The 21,298-nt window shown below is 32.0% G+C and overlaps 1 protein-coding gene across 2 annotated transcripts in view; it reads left to right on the top strand.

The window, feature by feature from the left end:
- LOC142237265 (capon-like protein) overlaps positions 1 to 21,298 on the top strand; it is a 795,171-nt gene that overhangs the window by 501,336 nt on the left and 272,537 nt on the right. For both annotated transcript variants that reach the window (XM_075308681.1, XM_075308680.1), the window contains exon 3: positions 15,697 to 15,768. In XM_075308681.1, the coding sequence (XP_075164796.1) occupies positions 15,697 to 15,768 (72 nt within the window). The remainder of the gene's footprint in view (positions 1 to 15,696; positions 15,769 to 21,298) is intronic.

Here is a 21,298-nt window from a genome sequence, read left to right as displayed (position 1 = left end):
AGCACTAACTATATGTGCGAAAAATCATCGAAATCGGTTCAGATTTAGATATAGCTCCCATATATATGTATAGCCCGATTTTCCCAAATTTGGCCATAGAACCTTTATTTATTAACCGATCTTACTAAAAGTTGGCTAGAACCAGTCCTCTATAGTACTAACTATATGTGCACAATTTCATCGAAATCGGTTCAGATGCAGATATAGCTCCCATATATGTATCACCCGATTTTGAAAAATTCGCCCCTAATAACCTTATGTTTGACCATATAGGCCTCATTTCTTAACTGATCTTACTCAAATCTTGCACAAGGTAAACGTTTGTGGTATTAATCAAACCAGCAAAATATTATGCAAATTGGTTCAGATTTAGATATAGCTTCCATATATATGTATCGCTCGATTCTCCCAAATTTGGCCATAGTACTCTTATTTATTAACCAATGTTACTCAAATTTCAAATTTTGATGTACTAGCCGATCGTACTTGTACGTACTTGTAGCTCTTACATAAGAATATTGCGCGATTTTTACAAATTTGTATTTATTACCCACACTAATTTAACGATTTTCTCTTTTTTAATAATGGGCTCAATATTAGTGGCATACTAACCCCGTAGTTGCAATATCAACACAGCCAGTGTTGCTAGAAGTAGGGGAAATTCCCTATATGTAGGGGTTTTCTAATATTTAGCGTCTTGTAGGGACGTAGGGCCGCAATGTAGGACATTTTCACTCAACACAATTTGTAATAATTTTTACATTTTGGTGGCTCGAGAGGAGGAAATTAGAAGCCGGCAAGGCTTGATCTTTAACAATGTGTGGTAAACTTTATTCCTGTAGAAAATTTTGTCAACATTTTATTTCTATAGAACATTTTGTCAAAATTGTATTTCTATAGAATTTTTTTTTCAAAATATTATTTCTATAAAAAATTTTCTCAAAATTTTATTTCTGGGGAAGTTTTTCTCAAAATTTTATTTCTTTAGAATTTATTGTCAAAATTTTATTTCTATAGAAAAATTTCTAACAAAAATTTGTTAATAGAAACTTTTTAAAAAAATTTTTTTTATAGAGATTTAACAAAAAAGATTTCTAATTTGGGTAGAATTCTACCAACTGTGGCAACCGTGGTGGTAGTACAAATTTATATTCTAAGTTATATACGTTGCATATTCATGTTTTAAGATAATAAAGTACTTAGAACCATTTTTGTTTTGTAAAATTTTTTAAATTTAACGAAAATTATAGTAGGGAAAATTGTTTGGGAATGTATGGGAAAGTAGGGAACTTTTTTTTGTCCTTGTAGGGTAAACCGAACATTTTCCCTGGCAAAATTGACTATGAGCTATAGTCAGATTGACACAAAGCACCCATAGACATGTACCCCTTAATTTTCTTAAATACGCAACTGCGGTTTATCTCCCAGACCTATATGTTACCCCACAAATGCTTATGATTACTAATTCTGTAATGGTGGTTTAGGATATGATATAGTCGGCCCCGCCCGACTTTCCACTTTACTTACTTGTTTTATTTAAATATTTAATTCAATGATATACTAAAAACAAGTAAATACAGTAGTAAGTTCGGCCGGGCCGAATCTTAAATACCCACCACCATGAATCAAATATAATAGTTTCTTTTGAACATTTTAGGGGGGTTGGCTGACAGATATTTTCCCAAGCAGATAAGTAGAACCAGTACGCTTCGCGAAGATAAAAGTAAAGATTTTACCTATGAAAACTAGATCAGATTCTGAAACATTTTTTGTTTGAGTTTTAGAGGAATCATAAACATCTCTTGTAACTGTGCAAGAAAATGATGAAATAACGCCTTGAACTGAAATCTAAAATCTGTAGATTTTTACACCAATTATTTAAATGATTACGAGATGTAAAATCTGGAAACTTTGCATTCAGTTTCAAGCAATTTTCATGATCAGTGCGCCTTCTATACCCTTAAGAAGTGAAATCGGTCTAAATGGAGGCCTTACCAAATGGACCGATAAAACTAAATCATATACACTTTGTTATGGGTCTAAAAAGTCAGTATATTTTCAATTTATGGCAAACCGGATAAAAACTCAAATTTTTAGAAACCCTAGGAGTTAAATCGGCAGTAGGGTGTAATGGGGCTATACCTAACCATGGAAGGATACACAATGTATTCAGCACATCTAATTGTAGTTCTAGAATCTAGACCCCAAAACGGAGGGCCGGTTTATAAGGGGGCTATATCAAAAAGTGTACCGATACACAATATATTCGGCACACTTTTTTTATACCCTGCGCCACACTGTGGAACAGGGTATTATAAGTTAGTGCATATGTTTGTAACACCCAGAAGGAGACGAGATAGACACATGGTGTCTTTGGCAATAATGCTCAGGGTGGGTCCCTGAGTCGATATAGCCATGTCCGTCTGTCCGTCCGTCCGTCCGTCCATCTGTCTGTAAACACATTTTTGTGATCAAAGTCTAGGTCGCAATTTAAGTCCAATCGCCTTCAAATTTGGCACATGTTCTTAATTTGGCTCAGAATAGAACCCTATTGATTTTGGAAGAAATCGGTTCAGATTTAGATATAGCTCCCATATATATCTTTCGCCCAATATGCACTAATATGGACCCAGAAGCCAGAGTTTTATACAGATTTGCTTGAAATTTTGTACAAACATAACACTTAGTCGTATAGTCAAGTGTGCAAAATTTGATTGAAATCGGTTCAGATTTAGATATAGCTCCCATATATATCTTTCGCCCGATATGGACTTATAGGGCCCCAGGAACCAGATTTTTGGCCGAATTTGGTTGAAATTTTGCATTAGGGGTACAATTAGTAGTATAGTCAAGTGTGCAAAATTTGATTGAAATCGGTTCAGATTTAGATATAGCTCCCATATATACCTTTCGCACGATATGGACTAATATGGTCCTAAAAGCCAGAGTTTTGGCTCAATTTGGTTGAAATTTTGCACAGGGAGTAGATTTAGCATTGTAGCTTTGCGTGCCAAATTTTGTTAAAATCGATTCAGATTTAGATATAGCTCCCATATATAGCTTTTGCCCGATATGGACTAATACGGTCCCCGAAGCCAGAGTTTTGGCCCAATTTGTTTGAAATTTTGCACTAGGAGTGCAATTAGTAGTGCAGTTAAGTGTGCAAAATTTGATTGAAATCGCTTCAGATTTATATATAGCTCCCATATATAGCTTTCGCCCGATTTACACTCATATGAGCACAGGGGCCAATTTTTTACTCCGATGTAGTTGAAATTTTGCACAGGGAATAGAATTAGTATTGTAGCTATGTGTGCCCAATTTGGTTGAAATCGGTTCAGATTTAGATGTAGCTCCCATATATATGTTTTTCTAATTTCGACAAAAATGGTCAAAATACCAACATTTTCCCTTTTAAAATCGCCTCTGCTTAGTCGAAAACTTGTAAAAAGGACCGTAATTTTCCTTATCATCAAATACATATATATCGAGCGATAATCATAAAAAAACTTTTGCGAAGTTTCCTTAAAATTGCTTCAGATTTAAATGTTTCCCATATTATTTTACCAACATTGTGTTCCACCCTAGTGCATTAGCCGACTTAAATTTTGAGTCTATAGATTTTGTAGAAGTCTATCAAATTCTGTCCAGATCGAGTGATATTTAAATGTATGTGGGACAGAGTGGTGCAGGGTATAATATATTCGGCCCCGCCCGACTTTAGGCTTTACTTACATGTTTGGTCCTAGAATATCCCTAGATTTCCAATTTCAGCAAATTGGATAAAAACTACGGATTCTAGAAGCCCAAGAAGTAAAATCGGGAGATCGGTTTATATGGGGGCTATATCGAAACATGGTCCCATAATCACCATGTTCGGCACATCTCTTTATTTTCCTAGAATACCTCTAGATTTCCAATTTCTGTCAACTAAGATAAAAACTACAGATTCTAGAAGCCCAAGAAGTAAAATCGGGAGATCGGTCTATATGGGGGCTATAACAAAACAGGGACCAATGTACACCATTTTCTGAAAACCTGTTTATAGTCTTATTTTCAAATTTCCGGCAAATTGGATAACAAATACGGTTTCTAGAAGTTCGAGATGTAAGATCGAGAGATCTTTCTATAGCAAACCATAGAGCGAAACCCACCATATTCGGCATAACTATTTGTGGTCCTAGAGTACCTCTAGATTTCCAATTTCAGGCAAATCGGATAGAAAAAACGGTTTCTAGATGCCCAAGAAGTAAAAGCGAAAGATCCGTCTATATGGGGGCTGATAGACACTATTTTCGGCACACCTATTTGTGGTCCTAAACTACCTCTAGATATCCAAATCGAATAGAAAATACGTTTTCTACAAGCCCAACACCCCAAATCGGGGTGTCGGTTTATATTGGTGCTATATCAAAATTTGGACCGATGGGCTATCTTCGAACTTGACCTGCCTGTAAACAGAAAACGAATCTGTGCCAAATTGCATGACGATAGCGCCATTATTGAAAGCTATAGCGTGATTACAACAGACAGACGGACATGGTCACATCGTCTTAGAATTTCTCCCTGATCAAGAATACATATACTTTATATAGTCGGAAGTCGATATTTCGATGTGTTACAAATGAAATGACAAAGTTATTATGCCCCCATCGCCATTATAAGGTGGTGAATATAAAAATGTTATATCCCAAACATAATATGTTCTAACATATTAACATATACATATGTCGCAAAGATATTATGCTAGTTTAGGAATATTATATGCTTGCACTTAAAAATAATGTGCTAAAAATTTGAGTTCCGAACATATAATTTTTACACCCAAACTTATGAAAAACAGATTTTTTCGCCAATGCATATAAATAGCTTTTACCAATTCCTCCGGTTCAAACGATACGGCTTCTAAAGTTAAAGTTGAAATTTGTAATATTAGATTTTAGATTTGCAGGGTCCTTTTTTCGTGTGTAGGTTAGGTTAGGTTAGGTTATGTGGTAGCCCGATGTATCAGGCTCACTTAGACTATTCAGTCCATTGTGATACCACAGTGGTGAACTTCTCTCTTATCACTGAGTGCTGCCCGATTCCATGTTAAGCTCAATGACAAGGGACCTCCTTTTTATAGCCGAGTCCGAACGGCGTTCCACATTCCAGTGAAACCACTTAGAGAAGCTTTGAAACCCTCAGAAATGTCACCTGCATTACTGAGGTGGGATAATCCACCGCTGAAAAACTTTTTGGTGTTCGGTCGTAGCAGGAATCGAACCCACGACCTTGTGTATGCAAGGCGGGCATGCTAACCATTGCACCACGGTGGACACGGTGTGTACAAGACCATCGTATGAAAATATCGGTCATCGCATGATTCGAGACGTAATTTCTTTTTTTTTTTTCTTATATCATGCCATCGTTAACTAACATATTACCACAAGTCAAGTAATTCGGTTGTGGATGATAGTCTTTTGTAGAACTTTATACGAAATCCATGACGGCGGATACATAAAAGATACATACGAGACCCAATACAAATGAGGATTTGCGTCGATTTACGAGTATTTCTTTAGGTCTATGGCTTACGTTCTCTTAATTGTGGATTAAAGCTATTCCTCCCAAATGGATGGATGTGAGGTTGAATATCATAGACATGCCATAAAGAAAAGTTATGAATGAATAAATACCAACACAAAAATGTTGCAAATATAAATATGCGTTGTGGTTGTCTACGATTTGCTTTGTGCATCAAAAGAAACCTGCGGTGACCTCACTGCAAATGAATATACAAAGTGAAATACTTTAATTACAGCTCAACATAACTATCTTCGGGACAGTGAAACAATATATGAATTAATAACAAAGACCAAAAATGTCCAATTGGAAATTATAAAGCATGTATTCTATTTTCAGTTTTATATAAATAAAAAAAAAAATTCGACAAATTTTTCTATAGAAATAAAATTTTGACAAAATTTTCTATAGTAATATAAATTGTTTAATAGACATAAAATTTGGACAAAATTTTCTATAGATATAAAATTTTGACAAATTTTTCTATAGAAATAAAATTTTGACAAAATTTTTTATAGAAATAAAATTTTGACAAAATCTTCTATAGAAATAAATTTTGATAAAATTTTCCATATAGTAAAATTTTGACAAAATTTTCTATAGAAAAAAAAATTTAACAAAATTTTCTATAGAAATAAAATTTTGAAAAAATTTTCTATTTTAATTTTAACAAAATTTTAACAAAATTTTCTATAGAAATAACATTTTGAAAAAATTTTCTATAGAAATAAAATTTTGAAAAAAAATTAAAATTTTGACAACATTTTCTATAGAAATAAAATGTTGACAACATTTTCTATAGAAATAAAATTTTGACAAAATTTTCTATAGATATAAAATTTTGACAAAATTTTCTATAGATATAAAATTTTGCCAAATTTTCAGATATAAAATTTTGACAAAATTTTCTATAGAAACAAAATTTTGACAAAATTTTCTATAGAAATAAAATTTTGACAAAATTTTCTATAGAAATAAAATTTTGACAAAATTTTCTATAGAAATAAAATTTTGACAAAATTTTCTATAGAAATACAATTTTGACAAAATTTTCTATAGAAATAAAATTTTGACAAAATATTCTATAGAAATAAAATTTTGACAAAATTTTCTATAGATATAAAATTTTGACAAAATTTTCTATAGAAATAAAATTTTGACAAAATTTTCTATAGAAATAAAATTTTGACAAAATTTTCTATAGAAATAAAATTTTGACAAAATTTTCTATAGAAATAAAAATTTGACAAAATTTTCTATAGATATAAAATTTTGACAAAATTTTCTATAGAAATAAAATTTTGACAAAATTTTCTATAGAAATAAAATTTTGACAAAATATTCTATAGAAATAAAATTTTGACAAAATTTTCTATAGAAATAAAATTTTGACAAAATTTTCTATAGAAATAAAATTTTGACAAAATTTTCTATAGAAATAAAATTTTGACCAAATTTTCTATAGAAATAAAATTTTGACAAAATATTCTATAGAAATAAAATTTTGACAAAATTTTCTATAGAAATAAAATTTTGACAAAATTTTCTATAGAAATAAAATTTTGACAAAATTTTCTATAGAAATAAAATTTTGACAAAATTTTCTATAGAAATAAAATTTTGACAAAATTTTCTATAGATATAAAATTTTGACAAAATTTTCTATAGATATAAAATTTTGACAAAATTTTCTATAGATATAAAATTTTGACAAAATTTTCTATAGAAATAAAATTTTGACAAAATTTTCTATAGAAATAAAATTTTGACAAAATTTTCTATAGAAATAAAATTTTGACAAAATTTTCTATAGAAATAAAATTTTGACAAAATATTCTATAGAAATAAAATTTTGACAAAATTTTCTATAGAAATAAAATTTTGACAAAATATTCTATAGAAATAAAATTTTGACAAAATTTTCTATAGAAATAAAATTTTGACAAATTTTTCTATAGCAATAAAATTTTGACGACATTTTCTATGGAAACAAAATGTTGACAACATTTTCTATTGAAATAAAATTTTGACAAAATTTTCTATTGAAATAAAATTTTGACAAAATTTTCTATACAAATAAAATTTTGACAAAATATTCTATAGAAATAAAATTTTGACAAAATTTTCTAGAGAAGACTTTTTCGTTTTGGAAGTTTTTTGGTTGAATTTGGATGAATTTTCTCCAAATTTTGTCAGATTATATGTGGCTCGAGTTGCAACCGAACGCTGAGTGCGAAGATGCAGAGTCCGGTTTGGAATGTCCATGACCTGCGGTGGCCCCAGGGCTTCAATATTTTCTTTTGGGCATTTTCCCGATCATATTCGGCATTAAGACGAACTGACTGGTTAACTTTACAGTTTTCAGTTAACGAGTGCTGCAGTGGGTCCACGGGCAAACCTGTAGGCGTTGAAAGTTGGTCGTGAGTCCCCAGTGGGTCCACGGGCTAACCTGTAGGCGTTGAAAGTTGGTCATCTCGGGTGTATGAAATTTTGTTTTAGCTGCCAAATCGGAAATCATGAAACGATTTCGATTGTTTTTTTCTGCACTAAAAGGAAAGTGTGGTGTTGTTAAAGTGCAGTGGCCTAGGGGGTATTCTTTTTGGTGATTTATTCCATGGAAATATTATGTTTTCCGTTTTTTTGGCCGTTGATTTTTATCTTCCATTTTTGAAAATATTTATGGCATGAGAATAAGCTTTTCTCCATCTTCTTTAATAGAGCTTTTGTGGCTTTACTCGAGGATATGAGAGCAGTATCGTCAGCATAGTATGCCACATCAATTCCCTTTGGTGGTTTGAAATCGGAGGTATATAGAGTATATAAGAGTGGGGACAGAATAGATCCTTGGGGCAGTCCAGTTGGAATATTCTTATATCTTGAGGTTGCCGAGTTTATTGCTACCGTAAATGATCTGTCAGTGAGAAAATCGTCTACAATATTGCAAATATATTTTGGAACACTTGAAACTATTAGTTTGTACAGCAGTCCTTTGTGCCAGACGTGTTAGAGACCATATACTAACACCACATTAATAGAAAAAGTTTCGTTATATTAACGAAATGTGTCGTTAAAAGTCAGCCAATGAAGGTTAGGTTAGGTGGCAGCCCGATGTATCAGGCAAATGAGGATTTGCGTCGATTTACGAGTATTTCTTTAGGTCTATGGCTTACGTTCTCTTAATTGTGGATTAAAGCTATTCCTCCCAAATGGATGGATGTGAGGTTGAATATCATAGACATGCCATAAAGAAAAGTTATGAATGAATAAATACCAACACAAAAATGTTGCAAATATAAATATGCGTTGTGGTTGTCTACGATTTGCTTTGTGCATCAAAAGAAACCTGCGGTGACCTCACTGCAAATGAATATACAAAGTGAAATACTTTAATTACAGCTCAACATAACTATCTTCGGGACAGTGAAACAATATATGAATTAATAACAAAGACCAAAAATGTCCAATTGGGAATTATAAAGCATGTATTCTATTTTCAGTTTTATATAAATAAAAAAAAATTCGACAAAAGTTTCTATAGAAATAAAATTTTGACAAAATTTTCTATAGTAATATAAATTGTTTAATAGACATAAAATTTGGACAAAATTTTCTATAGATATAAAATTTTGACAAATTTTTTTATAGAAAATTTTGACAAAATTCTCTATAGTAATATAAATTGTTTTATAGACATAAAATTTTGACAAAATTTTCTATAGATATAAAATTTTGACAAATTTTTCTATAGAAATAAAATTTTGACAAAATTTTTTATAGAAATAAAATTTTGACAAAATCTTCTATAGAAATAAATTTTGATAAAATTTTCCATATAGTAAAATTTTGACAAAATTTTCTATAGAAAAAAAAAATTTAACAAAATTTTCTATAGAAATAAAATTTTGAAAAAATTTTCTATTTTAATTTTAACAAAATTTTAACAAAATTTTCTATAGAAATAACATTTTGAAAAAATTTTCTATAGAAATAAAATTTTGAAAAAAGATTAAAATTTTGACAACATTTTCTATAGAAATAAAATGTTGACAACATTTTCTATAGAAATAAAATTTTGACAAAATTTTCTATAGATATAAAATTTTGACAAAGTTTTCTATAGATATAAAATTTTGCCAAATTTTCTATAGATATAAAATTTTGACAAAATTTTCTATAGAAACAAAATTTTGACAAAATTTTCTATAGAAATAAAATTTTGACAAAATTTTCTATAGAAATAAAATTTTGACAAAATTTTCTATAGAAATAAAATTTTGACAAAATTTTCTATAGAAATAAAATTTTGACAAAATTTTCTATAGAAATAAAATTTTGACAAAATTTTCTATAGAAATAAAATTTTGACAAAATTTTCTATAGAAATAAAATTTTGACAAAATTTTCTATAGAAATAAAAATTTGACAAAATTTTCTATAGATATAAAATTTTGACAAAATTTTCTATAGAAATAAAATTTTGACAAAATTTTCTATAGAAATAAAATTTTGACAAAATATTCTATAGAAATAAAATTTTGACAAAATATTCTATAGAAATAAAATTTTGACAAAATTTTCTATAGATATAAAATTTTGACAAAATTTTCTATAGAAATAAAATTTTGACAAAATTTTCTATAGATATAAAATTTTGACAAAATTTTCTATAGAAATAAAATTTTGACAAAATTTTCTATAGAAATAAAATTTTGACAAAATTTTCTATAGAAATAAAATTTTGACAAAATTTTCTATAGAAATAAAATTTTGACAAAATTTTCTATAGAAATAAAAATTTGACAAAATTTTCTATAGATATAAAATTTTGACAAAATTTTCTATAGAAATAAAATTTTGACAAAATTTTCTATAGAAATAAAATTTTGACAAAATATTCTATAGAAATAAAATTTTGACAAAATTTTCTATAGAAATAAAATTTTGACAAAATTTTCTATAGAAATAAAATTTTGACAAAATTTTCTATAGAAATAAAATTTTGACCAAATTTTCTATAGAAATAAAATTTTGATAAAATATTCTATAGAAATAAAATTTTGACAAAATTTTCTATAGAAATAAAATTTTGACAAAATTTTCTATAGAAATAAAATTTTGACAAAATTTTCTATAGAAATAAAATTTTGACAAAATTTTCTATAGAAATAAAATTTTGACAAAATTTTCTATAGATATAAAATTTTGACAAAATTTTCTATAGATATAAAATTTTGACAAAATTTTCTATAGATATTAAATTTTGACAAAATTTTCTATAGAAATAAAATTTTGACAAAATTTTCTATAGAAATAAAATTTTGACAAAATTTTCTATAGAAATAAAATTTTGACAAAATTTTCTATAGAAATAAAATTTTGACAAAATTTTCTATAGAAATAAAATTTTGACAAAATATTCTATAGAAATAAAATTTTGACAAAATTTTCTATAGAAATAAAATTTTGACAAAATATTCTATAGAAATAAAATTTTGACAAAATTTTCTATAGAAATAAAATTTTGACAAATTTTTCTATAGCAATAAAATTTTGACGACATTTTCTATGGAAACAAAATGTTGACAACATTTTCTATTGAAATAAAATTTTGACAAAATTTTCTATTGAAATAAAATTTTGACAAAATTTTCTATACAAATAAAATTTTGACAAAATATTCTATAGAAATAAAATTTTGACAAAATTTTCTAGAGAAGACTTTTTCGTTTTGGAAGTTTTTTGGTTGAATTTGGATGAATTTTCTCCAAATTTTGTCAGATTATATGTGGCTCGAGTTGCAACCGAACGCTGAGTGCGAAGATGCAGAGTCCGGTTTGGAATGTCCATGACCTGCGGTGGCCCCAGGGCTTCAATATTTTCTTTTGGGCATTTTCCCGATCATATTCGGCATTAAGACGAACTGACTGGTTAACTTTACAGTTTTCAGTTAACGAGTGCTGCAGTGGGTCCACGGGCTAACCTGTAGGCGTTGAAAGTTGGTCGTGAGTCCCCAGTGGGTCCACGGGCTAACCTGTAGGCGTTGAAAGTTGGTCATCTCGGGTGTATGAAATTTTGTTTTAGCTGCCAAATCGGAAATCATGAAACGATTTCGATTGTTTTTTTCTGCACTAAAAGGAAAGTGTGGTGTTGTTAAAGTGCAGTGGCCTAGGGGGTATTCTTTTTGGTGATTTATTCCATGGAAATATTATGTTTTCCGTTTTTTTGGCCGTTGATTTTTATCTTCCATTTTTGAAAATATTTATGGCATGAGAATAAGCTTTTCTCCATCTTCTTTAATAGAGCTTTTGTGGCTTTACTCGAGGATATGAGAGCAGTATCGTCAGCATAGTATGCCACATCAATTCCCTTTGGTGGTTTGAAATCGGAGGTATATAGAGTATATAAGAGTGGGGACAGAATAGATCCTTGGGGCAGTCCAGTTGGAATATTCTTATATCTTGAGGTTGCCGAGTTTATTGCTACCGTAAATGATCTGTCAGTGAGAAAATCGTCTACAATATTGCAAATATATTTTGGAACACTTGAAACTATTAGTTTGTACAGCAGTCCTTTGTGCCAGACGTGTTAGAGACCATATACTAACACCACATTAATAGAAAAAGTTTCGTTATATTAACGAAATGTGTCGTTAAAAGTCAGCCAATGAAGGTTAGGTTAGGTGGCAGCCCGATGTATCAGGCTCACTTAAACTATTCAGTCCATTGTGATATCACATTGGTGAACTTCTGAACAGACGTATTAGAGAGAGAGAGAGAGTATGGAGAGACGTTTTAGAGAGAGAGAGAGAGAGAGAGTATGGAGAGACGTTTTAGAGAGAGAGAGAGAGAGAGAGAGAGAGAGAGGCAGAATCACTCAAACTCCAATTCGTATTATTAACGAACATATTTCATTAATACGACGAAATATAACAATTTAAAAATTATTTTTAAACGATCCATATCATTATATTAACGATCGCTTTCGTTTTATAAATGAAAATTTCAATTCCAGTTTCGAAGTATATAAAACGACTGTTTTAAGGGCTAAAAGTTTCCAAAAGTTACTCTCCATGCGCAAATGATTATAATAATTTCATCTTGAAAAAATTGTTTATTCTAATTCTTGAAAAAATTACAAAGTTAATATTCGTAATATTAACGAAACGCGTTTCATTAATATAACGAAAAACCAAAACACAAAATTGTCTTTTAACGGTTGATTTCGTTGTATTAACGATCATTTTCGTTCTTATAACGAAAAATTTCGTAATATTAACAAAAAATAATCAACGAAGCCCGTTCGTTAATAGTACGAAACATTTTTCTACCAGTGTAGCCGAGTCCGAACGGCGTTCCACATTGCAGTGAAACCACGTAGAGAAGCTTTGAAACCCTCAGAAATGTCACCAGCATTACTGAGGTGGGATAATCCACCGCTGAAGAACTTTTTGGTGTTCGGTCGAAGCAGGAATCGAACCCACGACCTTGTGTATGCAAGGCGGGCATGCTAACCATTGCACCACGGTGGCTCCCAATAGCCTTCCTAAATCATCAACTACCGAGAATAGACGAACCAATGTTCTCCTCTACTACTGTTTAAAAACGAACCGAACTTCCCATCAACTACCGAACATCGATAAACCGACGTTCTCATCAACGAACCCAATTTATCGCTGACAACGAATTATCATCGAGCAGAATTCCTCATCAATTATCGCATCTCCATGACCCAAAACCCTCATCCATTAACAAGTCGAATACTGAACTACAGCCGATCATCAAGAAACTGACGCACTCATTAACGAACCGAATCTTTCATCAAATTCCGATCATCTATAGATGATCGAAGTACTTACATCTTGTCCATTATCTACGCATCGAATTCCTTCCTCATCTCACGAAGATACCAGTTGCCGTATTGATGACATCCCGAATGGCTGCTCCCATCAGATCCTGATCATATTAGAGAGATTGTCAAATATCACACAAGTACGAGTAGATTATAATATAGTTTTTATCAATAAAATCGACTGAATTAATATTTAACATGAAAGAGGTAAACACTTGTGTCTTTATTTACTTATGGGTCCCTACGGAGACCCTGGAGGCGACTGAGCTTACCTCAGCGGACGAGAAAATTCCGTTACATGCTTTTGTAACATTGTAAACAATAATAAATATATACGGCCCTAAGTTCGGCCAGGCCGAATCTTATGTACCCTCCACCATGGTTTGCGTAGAAACTTCTACGAAAGACTGTCATCCACAAATTTCAACTCACATGGTTGTTAAATATCATATACTACCACCACGTACCAAATTTCAACCAGATCGGATGAATTTTGCTTCTCCAAAAGGGATCGGTTTATATGGGAGCTATATATTATTATGGACTGATACACACAAAGAAAATTTCATTAAAACTCAGCCAACGAAAAAATTTCATTGATATAACGAAACATTTTCATTAATACAATGAAAATATTCGTTAATATTACGAAGCGCTACGTTAATTAATAGAAAAATCGTTATAATAACGAAATATTTCTTTGTATTAACGAATTTGTTTCGTTGGCTGACTTTTAACGACACATTTCGTTAATATAACGAAACTTTTTCTATTAGTGTTGGAACCAATTCCTGCATGGTTGTTGGATACCCTATACTAACATCACGTACCAAATTTCAACCGAATGGGAAGGATTTTGCTCTTCCAAGGCGCTCCGGAGGTCAAATCTGGGGATCGGTTTTTTATGGGGCACATATATAATTATGGACCGATATCGACCAATTTTTGCATGGGTGTTAGACACTATATACTAACACCATGAGGCCATATATTAACATCACGTACCAAATTTCAACTGAATCAGATGAATTTTGGTCTTCCAAGAGGCTCCGCAAGCGAAATCGGGGGATCGGTTTGTATGGGGGCTATATATAATTATGGATCGATATGGACCAATTTTTGCATGGTTGTTAGAGACCATATACTAACACCATGTACCAAATTTCAGCCGGATCGGATGAAATTTGCTTCTCTTAGAGGCTCCGCAAGCCAAATCGGGGGATCGGTTTATATGGGGGCTATATATAATTATGGACCGATATGTACCAATTTCTGCATGGTTGTTAGAGACCATATACTAACACCATGTACCAATTTTCAGCCGAATCGGATGAAAATTGTTGCTCTTAGAGGCTCTGCAAGCCAAATCGGGGGATCGGTTTATATGGGGGCTATATATAATTATTGACCGATGTGGACCAATTTTTGCATGGTTGCTAGAGACCATACACTAACACCATGTACCAAATTTCAGCCGGATCGGATGAAATTTGCTTCTCTTAGAGGCTTCGCAAGCCAAATTTGGGGGTCCGTTTATATGGGGGCTATACGTAAAAGTGGACCGATATGGCCCATTTGCAATACCGTCCAATCTACATCAATAACAACTACTTGTGCCAAGTTTCAAGTCGATAGCTTGTTTCGTTCGGAAGTTAGCGTGATTTCAACAGACGGACGGACATGCTCAGATCGACTCAGAATTTCACCACGACCCAGAATATATATACTTTATGGGGTCTTAGAGCAATATTTCGATGTGTTACAAACGGAATGACAACGTTAATATACCCCCATCCTATGGTGGAGGGTATAAAAAGAAATGTAAGTCGAATAAATCTGACGTTTGTCAGACCAGTGGTTTAGAAATGATAGCAACCTGAAGTTGGAAGATAGAGAAACATATAAGTTGAGATTTATATGTCGCAGTTTTCAGAACGCGAAACCTAAATTTAAAAGAAGATTGCTTTTTAAATGTATCCTTCGTGTAAGTTCTGGCTTCTTTGTTTCGAAAATCAATACCAACATAATTTGGTTAAAGAAACAAGGTTTGTAAAAGCGAAATTTTTCTCATTGTAAGTTTACGTAATAAAACGTTCCTGTTTACCACTGCCTCTATTGTCCCAAGAATGAATGAAGGATCCAGTTTTCGTTTACCTTTTGTTACAAGCCCCCAATTTTGCATTGGCCTACTGTATTTTGGAATTAAAATGATTTTGGTTTACTTATCTCTTCTTACCTTAGCATAAATTTAATTTAATGCTTTTCTTCCTTTGTATCTTTCAGTTTGTCGGCTGGGAAGAAGTACCCCGTCCCAACACACGGGCTGAGATTGTTCAGGCCATGCGAAGGATTCGGGTAAGTTAATGTGAAAAATTCATTCCTTATCCTTAACGAATATATGTACATGTTTCTTGTTCGATGAAAAAGTGAGATATTTCGACATTAAATGTTTGGGAAAATGTCCCCTTCTGCGATTAGATGATAATTTCACATGGAAAATTTTTTTGACAAATACATCGTGTCGATTTCAAAAGTTTGATTTTCTTTCCAATAAAAAAAAACATGTTTAGGTTTTTGTGAATTCTAACAGACTCCCTATAATTTTCTTTTTTGATATTGTGATATATCACTTTTGAAGTAAGTCTCTGCTACTACCAATTCCAAAAGGAGATAGTACTAGTAGCGAGTTTTCTAAACAATGGACAATGCTAGTGCGGGGGGAGCTTATTGTCATATAAATTTAATATCAAACGCTTTACATGTAGTTGGCTGCAGGTTTCTCCTTACCATTTGGAATTTTGTTTGTATTCATGCGCATAGGAGAATTATGCTGGTCCTATAAGTCCCCCTTAAATAAGAAAAGTTATTTGGTAATCTGTACAAATACACATTCGTATGTAGATTTTATGTGGCTGCAATTTATTACTATCGGATACCTGTCCCGCACACACACACACAGTGGAAGATTTGTTATTGTGGAAAAATGTCGCAACTTTTTAAATTCCGGTCAGATCTCTTTAACTACACAAAAAATGTTGTTGTTGGTTATTGATCCTATAACGAAATTAATTGATTTAATTACATTTTAGTTGAAATTCCTTCAATCTCAAAAATCAGTACCAACCACAAAATTAATAGAGATAAACAAGTAACGAAAGTCTAAATTCGGGCGGGGCCGACTATATTATACCCTTCACCATTATGTAGACCAAAATTTGTGTTACCATATCAACTACTTCATATTTGTTGGGAGTTATTATCAAAATTTATATTCCTATATACAAATATTTATATCTGAAACGATTTCGAGACAATTTTTTGACCAGATCGGTGATAAATATATATGGCAGCTATATCTAAATCTGAACCGTTTTTTTCCAAAATCAATAGCGATTGTCATTGAGCCAATGTAAAACTCTGTGCCAAATTTGAGGACGATCGGACTTAAACTGCGAGCTGTACTTTGCACACAAAATTACATATATAGACAGACGGACGGACAGACAGACAGACAGACGGACATCGCTAAATCGACTCAGAATTTAATTCTAAGCCGATCCGTATACTAAAAGGTTGGTCTATGATTACTCCTTCTTCGTATTACATACAAATGCACAAACTTATTATACAAACTTATAGTGGTGAAGGGTATAAAAATAAAATTGATCAACAAAATTAATTGATTTCTTCTTAAAATGTTTATTGATTTATATCGAAAACTCAATTGATTATATTGATGGGGTATAACAAGTTTGTTATTGTATCACATCGAAATATCGATTTTCGACTATATAAACTATGTACATGTTTGATCAGTGAGAAATTATAAGATCAGCACGCTGAGAAGGGATATGATCACCCCAACCATGTTCCAAGAGCAAAATGTTACTTTTTCACGGAAAACATGTAGCATGTTTGTGTAAACCATGTTCTTTTCTCGGAATTGATATATCTGATTTCGGAAAGCATGTTCTATTTGATGAGAAAAGAATATTTTTGCTACAAAAATGCTACATGGTCGGTAAATTTTTTTCCGTCGTAAGTGTGCGTCAGTAAAATATTACTCACGTGCATGCCTCTAATATACTCGTAGACCAATTTTTGCATGGTTGGTAGAGGGCATGTACTTGCATCACTTACTAAATTTCAACCGGATCAGATGAAATTTCGTCCTCCTAGAGGCTCCACAAACCAAATCTGGGAATCGTGTGGGGCTTATACCTAACAGTGTCCCGATGGCCCATATGCAATACCATCTGACCTACCTTCCGACTACCATTTGTTCTCATCTATGTTTGGCTGAAATTCGAAATGTGTGTCGAATTTAGTTTTATAGATCGATTTCCCGTTTTGAGTTCTTGGACATCTAAACACCACAATATCTAGTCGATTGTAAATCCTTCTAGTCTAAAATTGTAAATTCAGAGGAATGTTAGAACCACATGGAGATATGTTAAATTTGCTTTATATCGGTAAAAGTTTGATATAATCCTCATATATACTGGTCTCCTGACATGGCTGAACTTAGCTAAATTGCACGAGAGTACACCCAAAAACGAAAACGTTTTTCTTCTGTTAGAATTGTTTGATTTTCTTTGAAAATTTCAAACTTTTATCACAAAAAAAAAAAATTGTTGTTAGCAATTTTTATTTTTTCAATAAAAAAAATATTTTTGATCCAAAAATGCAGTCCACTATCAAATACTATTATTTTATATCAAACACTATTATCTTCTGACTTTAAGTCTTTAATAAATAAAGTTTCTTTACATCGGCTCGTGGGCGCCCAAAACTATGCTATACAAATATAACTGTTTGCAATTGTTTTACATTCTGTAAAATAATCAAAGTTTGTCACATATTTTTTCAATAAAAAAAAAAAAATATTTTTGATCCAAAAATACAGTCCACTATCAAACGCTATTATTTTATATCAAACACTATTATTTTCTGACTTTAAGTCTTTAATAAATTAAGTTTCTTTACATCGGCTCGTGGGCGCCCAAAACTATGCTATACAAATATAACTGTTTGACTGTTTGCAATTGTTTTACATTCTGTAAAAGAATCAAAGTTTGTCACAAGAAAAATAGACTTTTTTTTCCAAACAAACGTCCTCACATGGGAAACCATATTTGTATGTCTAAAATTTCGAGAAGAAGAATAATTTTTTTTGCGTGTAGAAGTAAAATTTCTGCATTTTACGTTTCGTGCTCATTCTTGTTATGCCTATAAAATCCTATAGAATTTAGATTTCAAATCATGTGAGGCGTTATTTCATCGGAGTGTCTTCCATGCTTAGAGGAGAGCTGTTTAAGATTTCTCTTAACCTCAGCCAAATTGTTCTTATAAAACCAGAATCTGATGTGCTCTCTAGATAGGGTCACGGCCTAAAGGAAAAAAAAGTTGATGCGGTCACCCCCCAGTTTTGTAGCATATTCGAAGACAATTTCAGAACACCAAAACTTTATATTTCCGTGCACCCTACGACCTCCCGAAAGCGAAAGTGATTGTTAGAAATTTAAAACAGTAGGCTCTCAAATTGTTCTAGCAAAAACACATGCACTTTGCATAACGCAGAAAATGCCGTAGTGCAAACAACGAGTATGTATACAAAGGTACCGTTAGAAATTTACAGATAAACAGGTTTTGTGTTCTAAATGCCTTATAAATTAATTTCGTAGATGTGAATAACGAGGTGCATGTGGTTTCGATCGGACATCATGACAACACAGCAAAAACTATTTGGTGGTGTGTAGGGTGACCCATTGACTTTTTAAAATCTCTGTAACTTTTTTGTTTATGAATATAAGTAAATATTTCAAAAGCAAAAGTTTCATATTTTGTTAAGATCTTTATAATGGTTATCGGAAATGGGCATCATAGGGGTATACGAAGCGAAACAAAAACAAGTATATACGGCCGTAAGTTCGGCCGGGCCGAATGGATTGCGTAGAAACTTCTACGAAAGACTGTCATCCACAATCGAATTAATTGGGTTGTGGTATCTTAAAACTTCTTAACATCATTTTCTATATTGTTAGTTAGTCCATACGTGGTATATATTAGACAAAAAAGGTATTTATAGGTAAGTCTACAAATAATTACGAATCGATATGGACTTTTGCACGGTACATAGAGAGTCAGAATTGAAATATGGGGGTCGCTTATATGTGGGCTATATACTATTATGAACTTGATATGGACCAATTTTTGTGTGATTGGGAATCGATTTATTCGAGGGCTACACGCAAAAAAATAATTCTTTCCTCCCAAACGAAATTTTAGACAAACAAAGTTCGTTTCTCATTTGCTTTTCGCTGTAAGGAAGTGTATTTGGAAGAAAAGTATATACTTTTTGTGATAAACGTTTATTCTTTTCCAGGATGTAAAAACAATTTCATAAAGACTAGCTCAAAAAAAAACATTATTTTCTTGCTAATTGCATTGTCCCTCACATCTTCCTCACATCCACGAGGATTTTTAGTTCTTAACACCTTTTCCTGTAATACCAACAATGTAGAAGAAATTATACGATTTTATAAATTTTTAAAATTTTTTTTACCTTTCGCCTGGACGGAGAATCGAACCGCGGACCATGCACATTGTAAGCCAACACACTAACCACTGAGCTATGTACCTGTTATGGTCATCAATAGATAAATATCCATATAAGTTATATTTATATAGCATAGCTTGCGGCGCCCACGAACCGAATAAACAAAGTTTATTTACCGGAAAAAACATTTAGTTTGGCACCGTGGAGCAGTGGTAGCTACGTCCGACTCTCATGCCAAGGGTCGTGGGTTCGATCCCTGCTTCGGCCAAAGTTTTTTTTTTTTGCTTTTGTTTTTTTTTTTACATATATTCCAGATATATTCGGAAGATTCCGAAAAAATGTTCAACATTACATTGTACTATATTAAATTTTGAACTGTAAAATGTGTCTTATTAAAGACCTAAAGTCAGAAAAGAACAGTGTTTGATATAAACGAAATGGACTGTGTTGTTATTTCAAAAATAACTTTTTTTATTGAAAAAATAAAAATTTTGTAACAAACGAATTTTTTTGGTGATAAAAGTTTAAAATTTTCGAAGCAATTCAAAAAACTCTAACAAAAGAAAAACGTTTTCGGTACACGTTATCCAAACGTTTTTTTTCTTTGCGTGTATATATAACTATAGACCGATATGGACCTAGTTAGGCCTGGTTGTTAACGGCCATATACTAGCACAATGTACTAAATTTCAACTCACTCGGATGAAATTTGCTCCTCCAAGAGGCTCCAAAACGAAATCTCGAGATCGGTTTACACGGGGGCTATATATGATTATGGACTGATATGGACCACTTATGGCACGGTTGTTAAATATCATATCCGATCACCACGTACCAAATTTCAAGCAGATCGGATGAATTTTGCTTCTCCAAAAGGCACCGGAGGTCAAATCTGGGGATCGGTTTATATGGGAGCTATATATAATTATGGGCTGATAGGAACCAATTCCTGCATGGTTGTTGGATACCATATACTAACATCACGTACCAAATTTCAACCGAATGGGAAGAATTTTGATCTTCCAAGGGGCTCTGGAGGTCAAATCTGGGGATCGGTTTATATAGGGCCTATATATAATTATGGACCGATTTCGACCAATTTTTGCATGGGAGTTTGAGGCCATATATTAACACCACGTACCAAATTTCAACTGAATCAGATGAATTTTGGTCCTCCAATAGGCTCCGGAGGTCAAATCTGGTGATCGGTTTATATGGGGGCTATATATAATTATGGACCGATGTGGACTAATTTTTGCATAGTTGTTAGAGACCATATACTTACACCATGTACTAAATTTCAGCCGGATCGGATGAAATTTGCTT

The sequence above is a fragment of the Haematobia irritans genome, chromosome 4 (genome assembly GCF_050003625.1).
Source record: "Haematobia irritans isolate KBUSLIRL chromosome 4, ASM5000362v1, whole genome shotgun sequence".
NCBI lineage: Eukaryota > Metazoa > Arthropoda > Insecta > Diptera > Muscidae > Haematobia > Haematobia irritans.
This window is presented reverse-complemented; position numbering and strand designations above follow the sequence as displayed.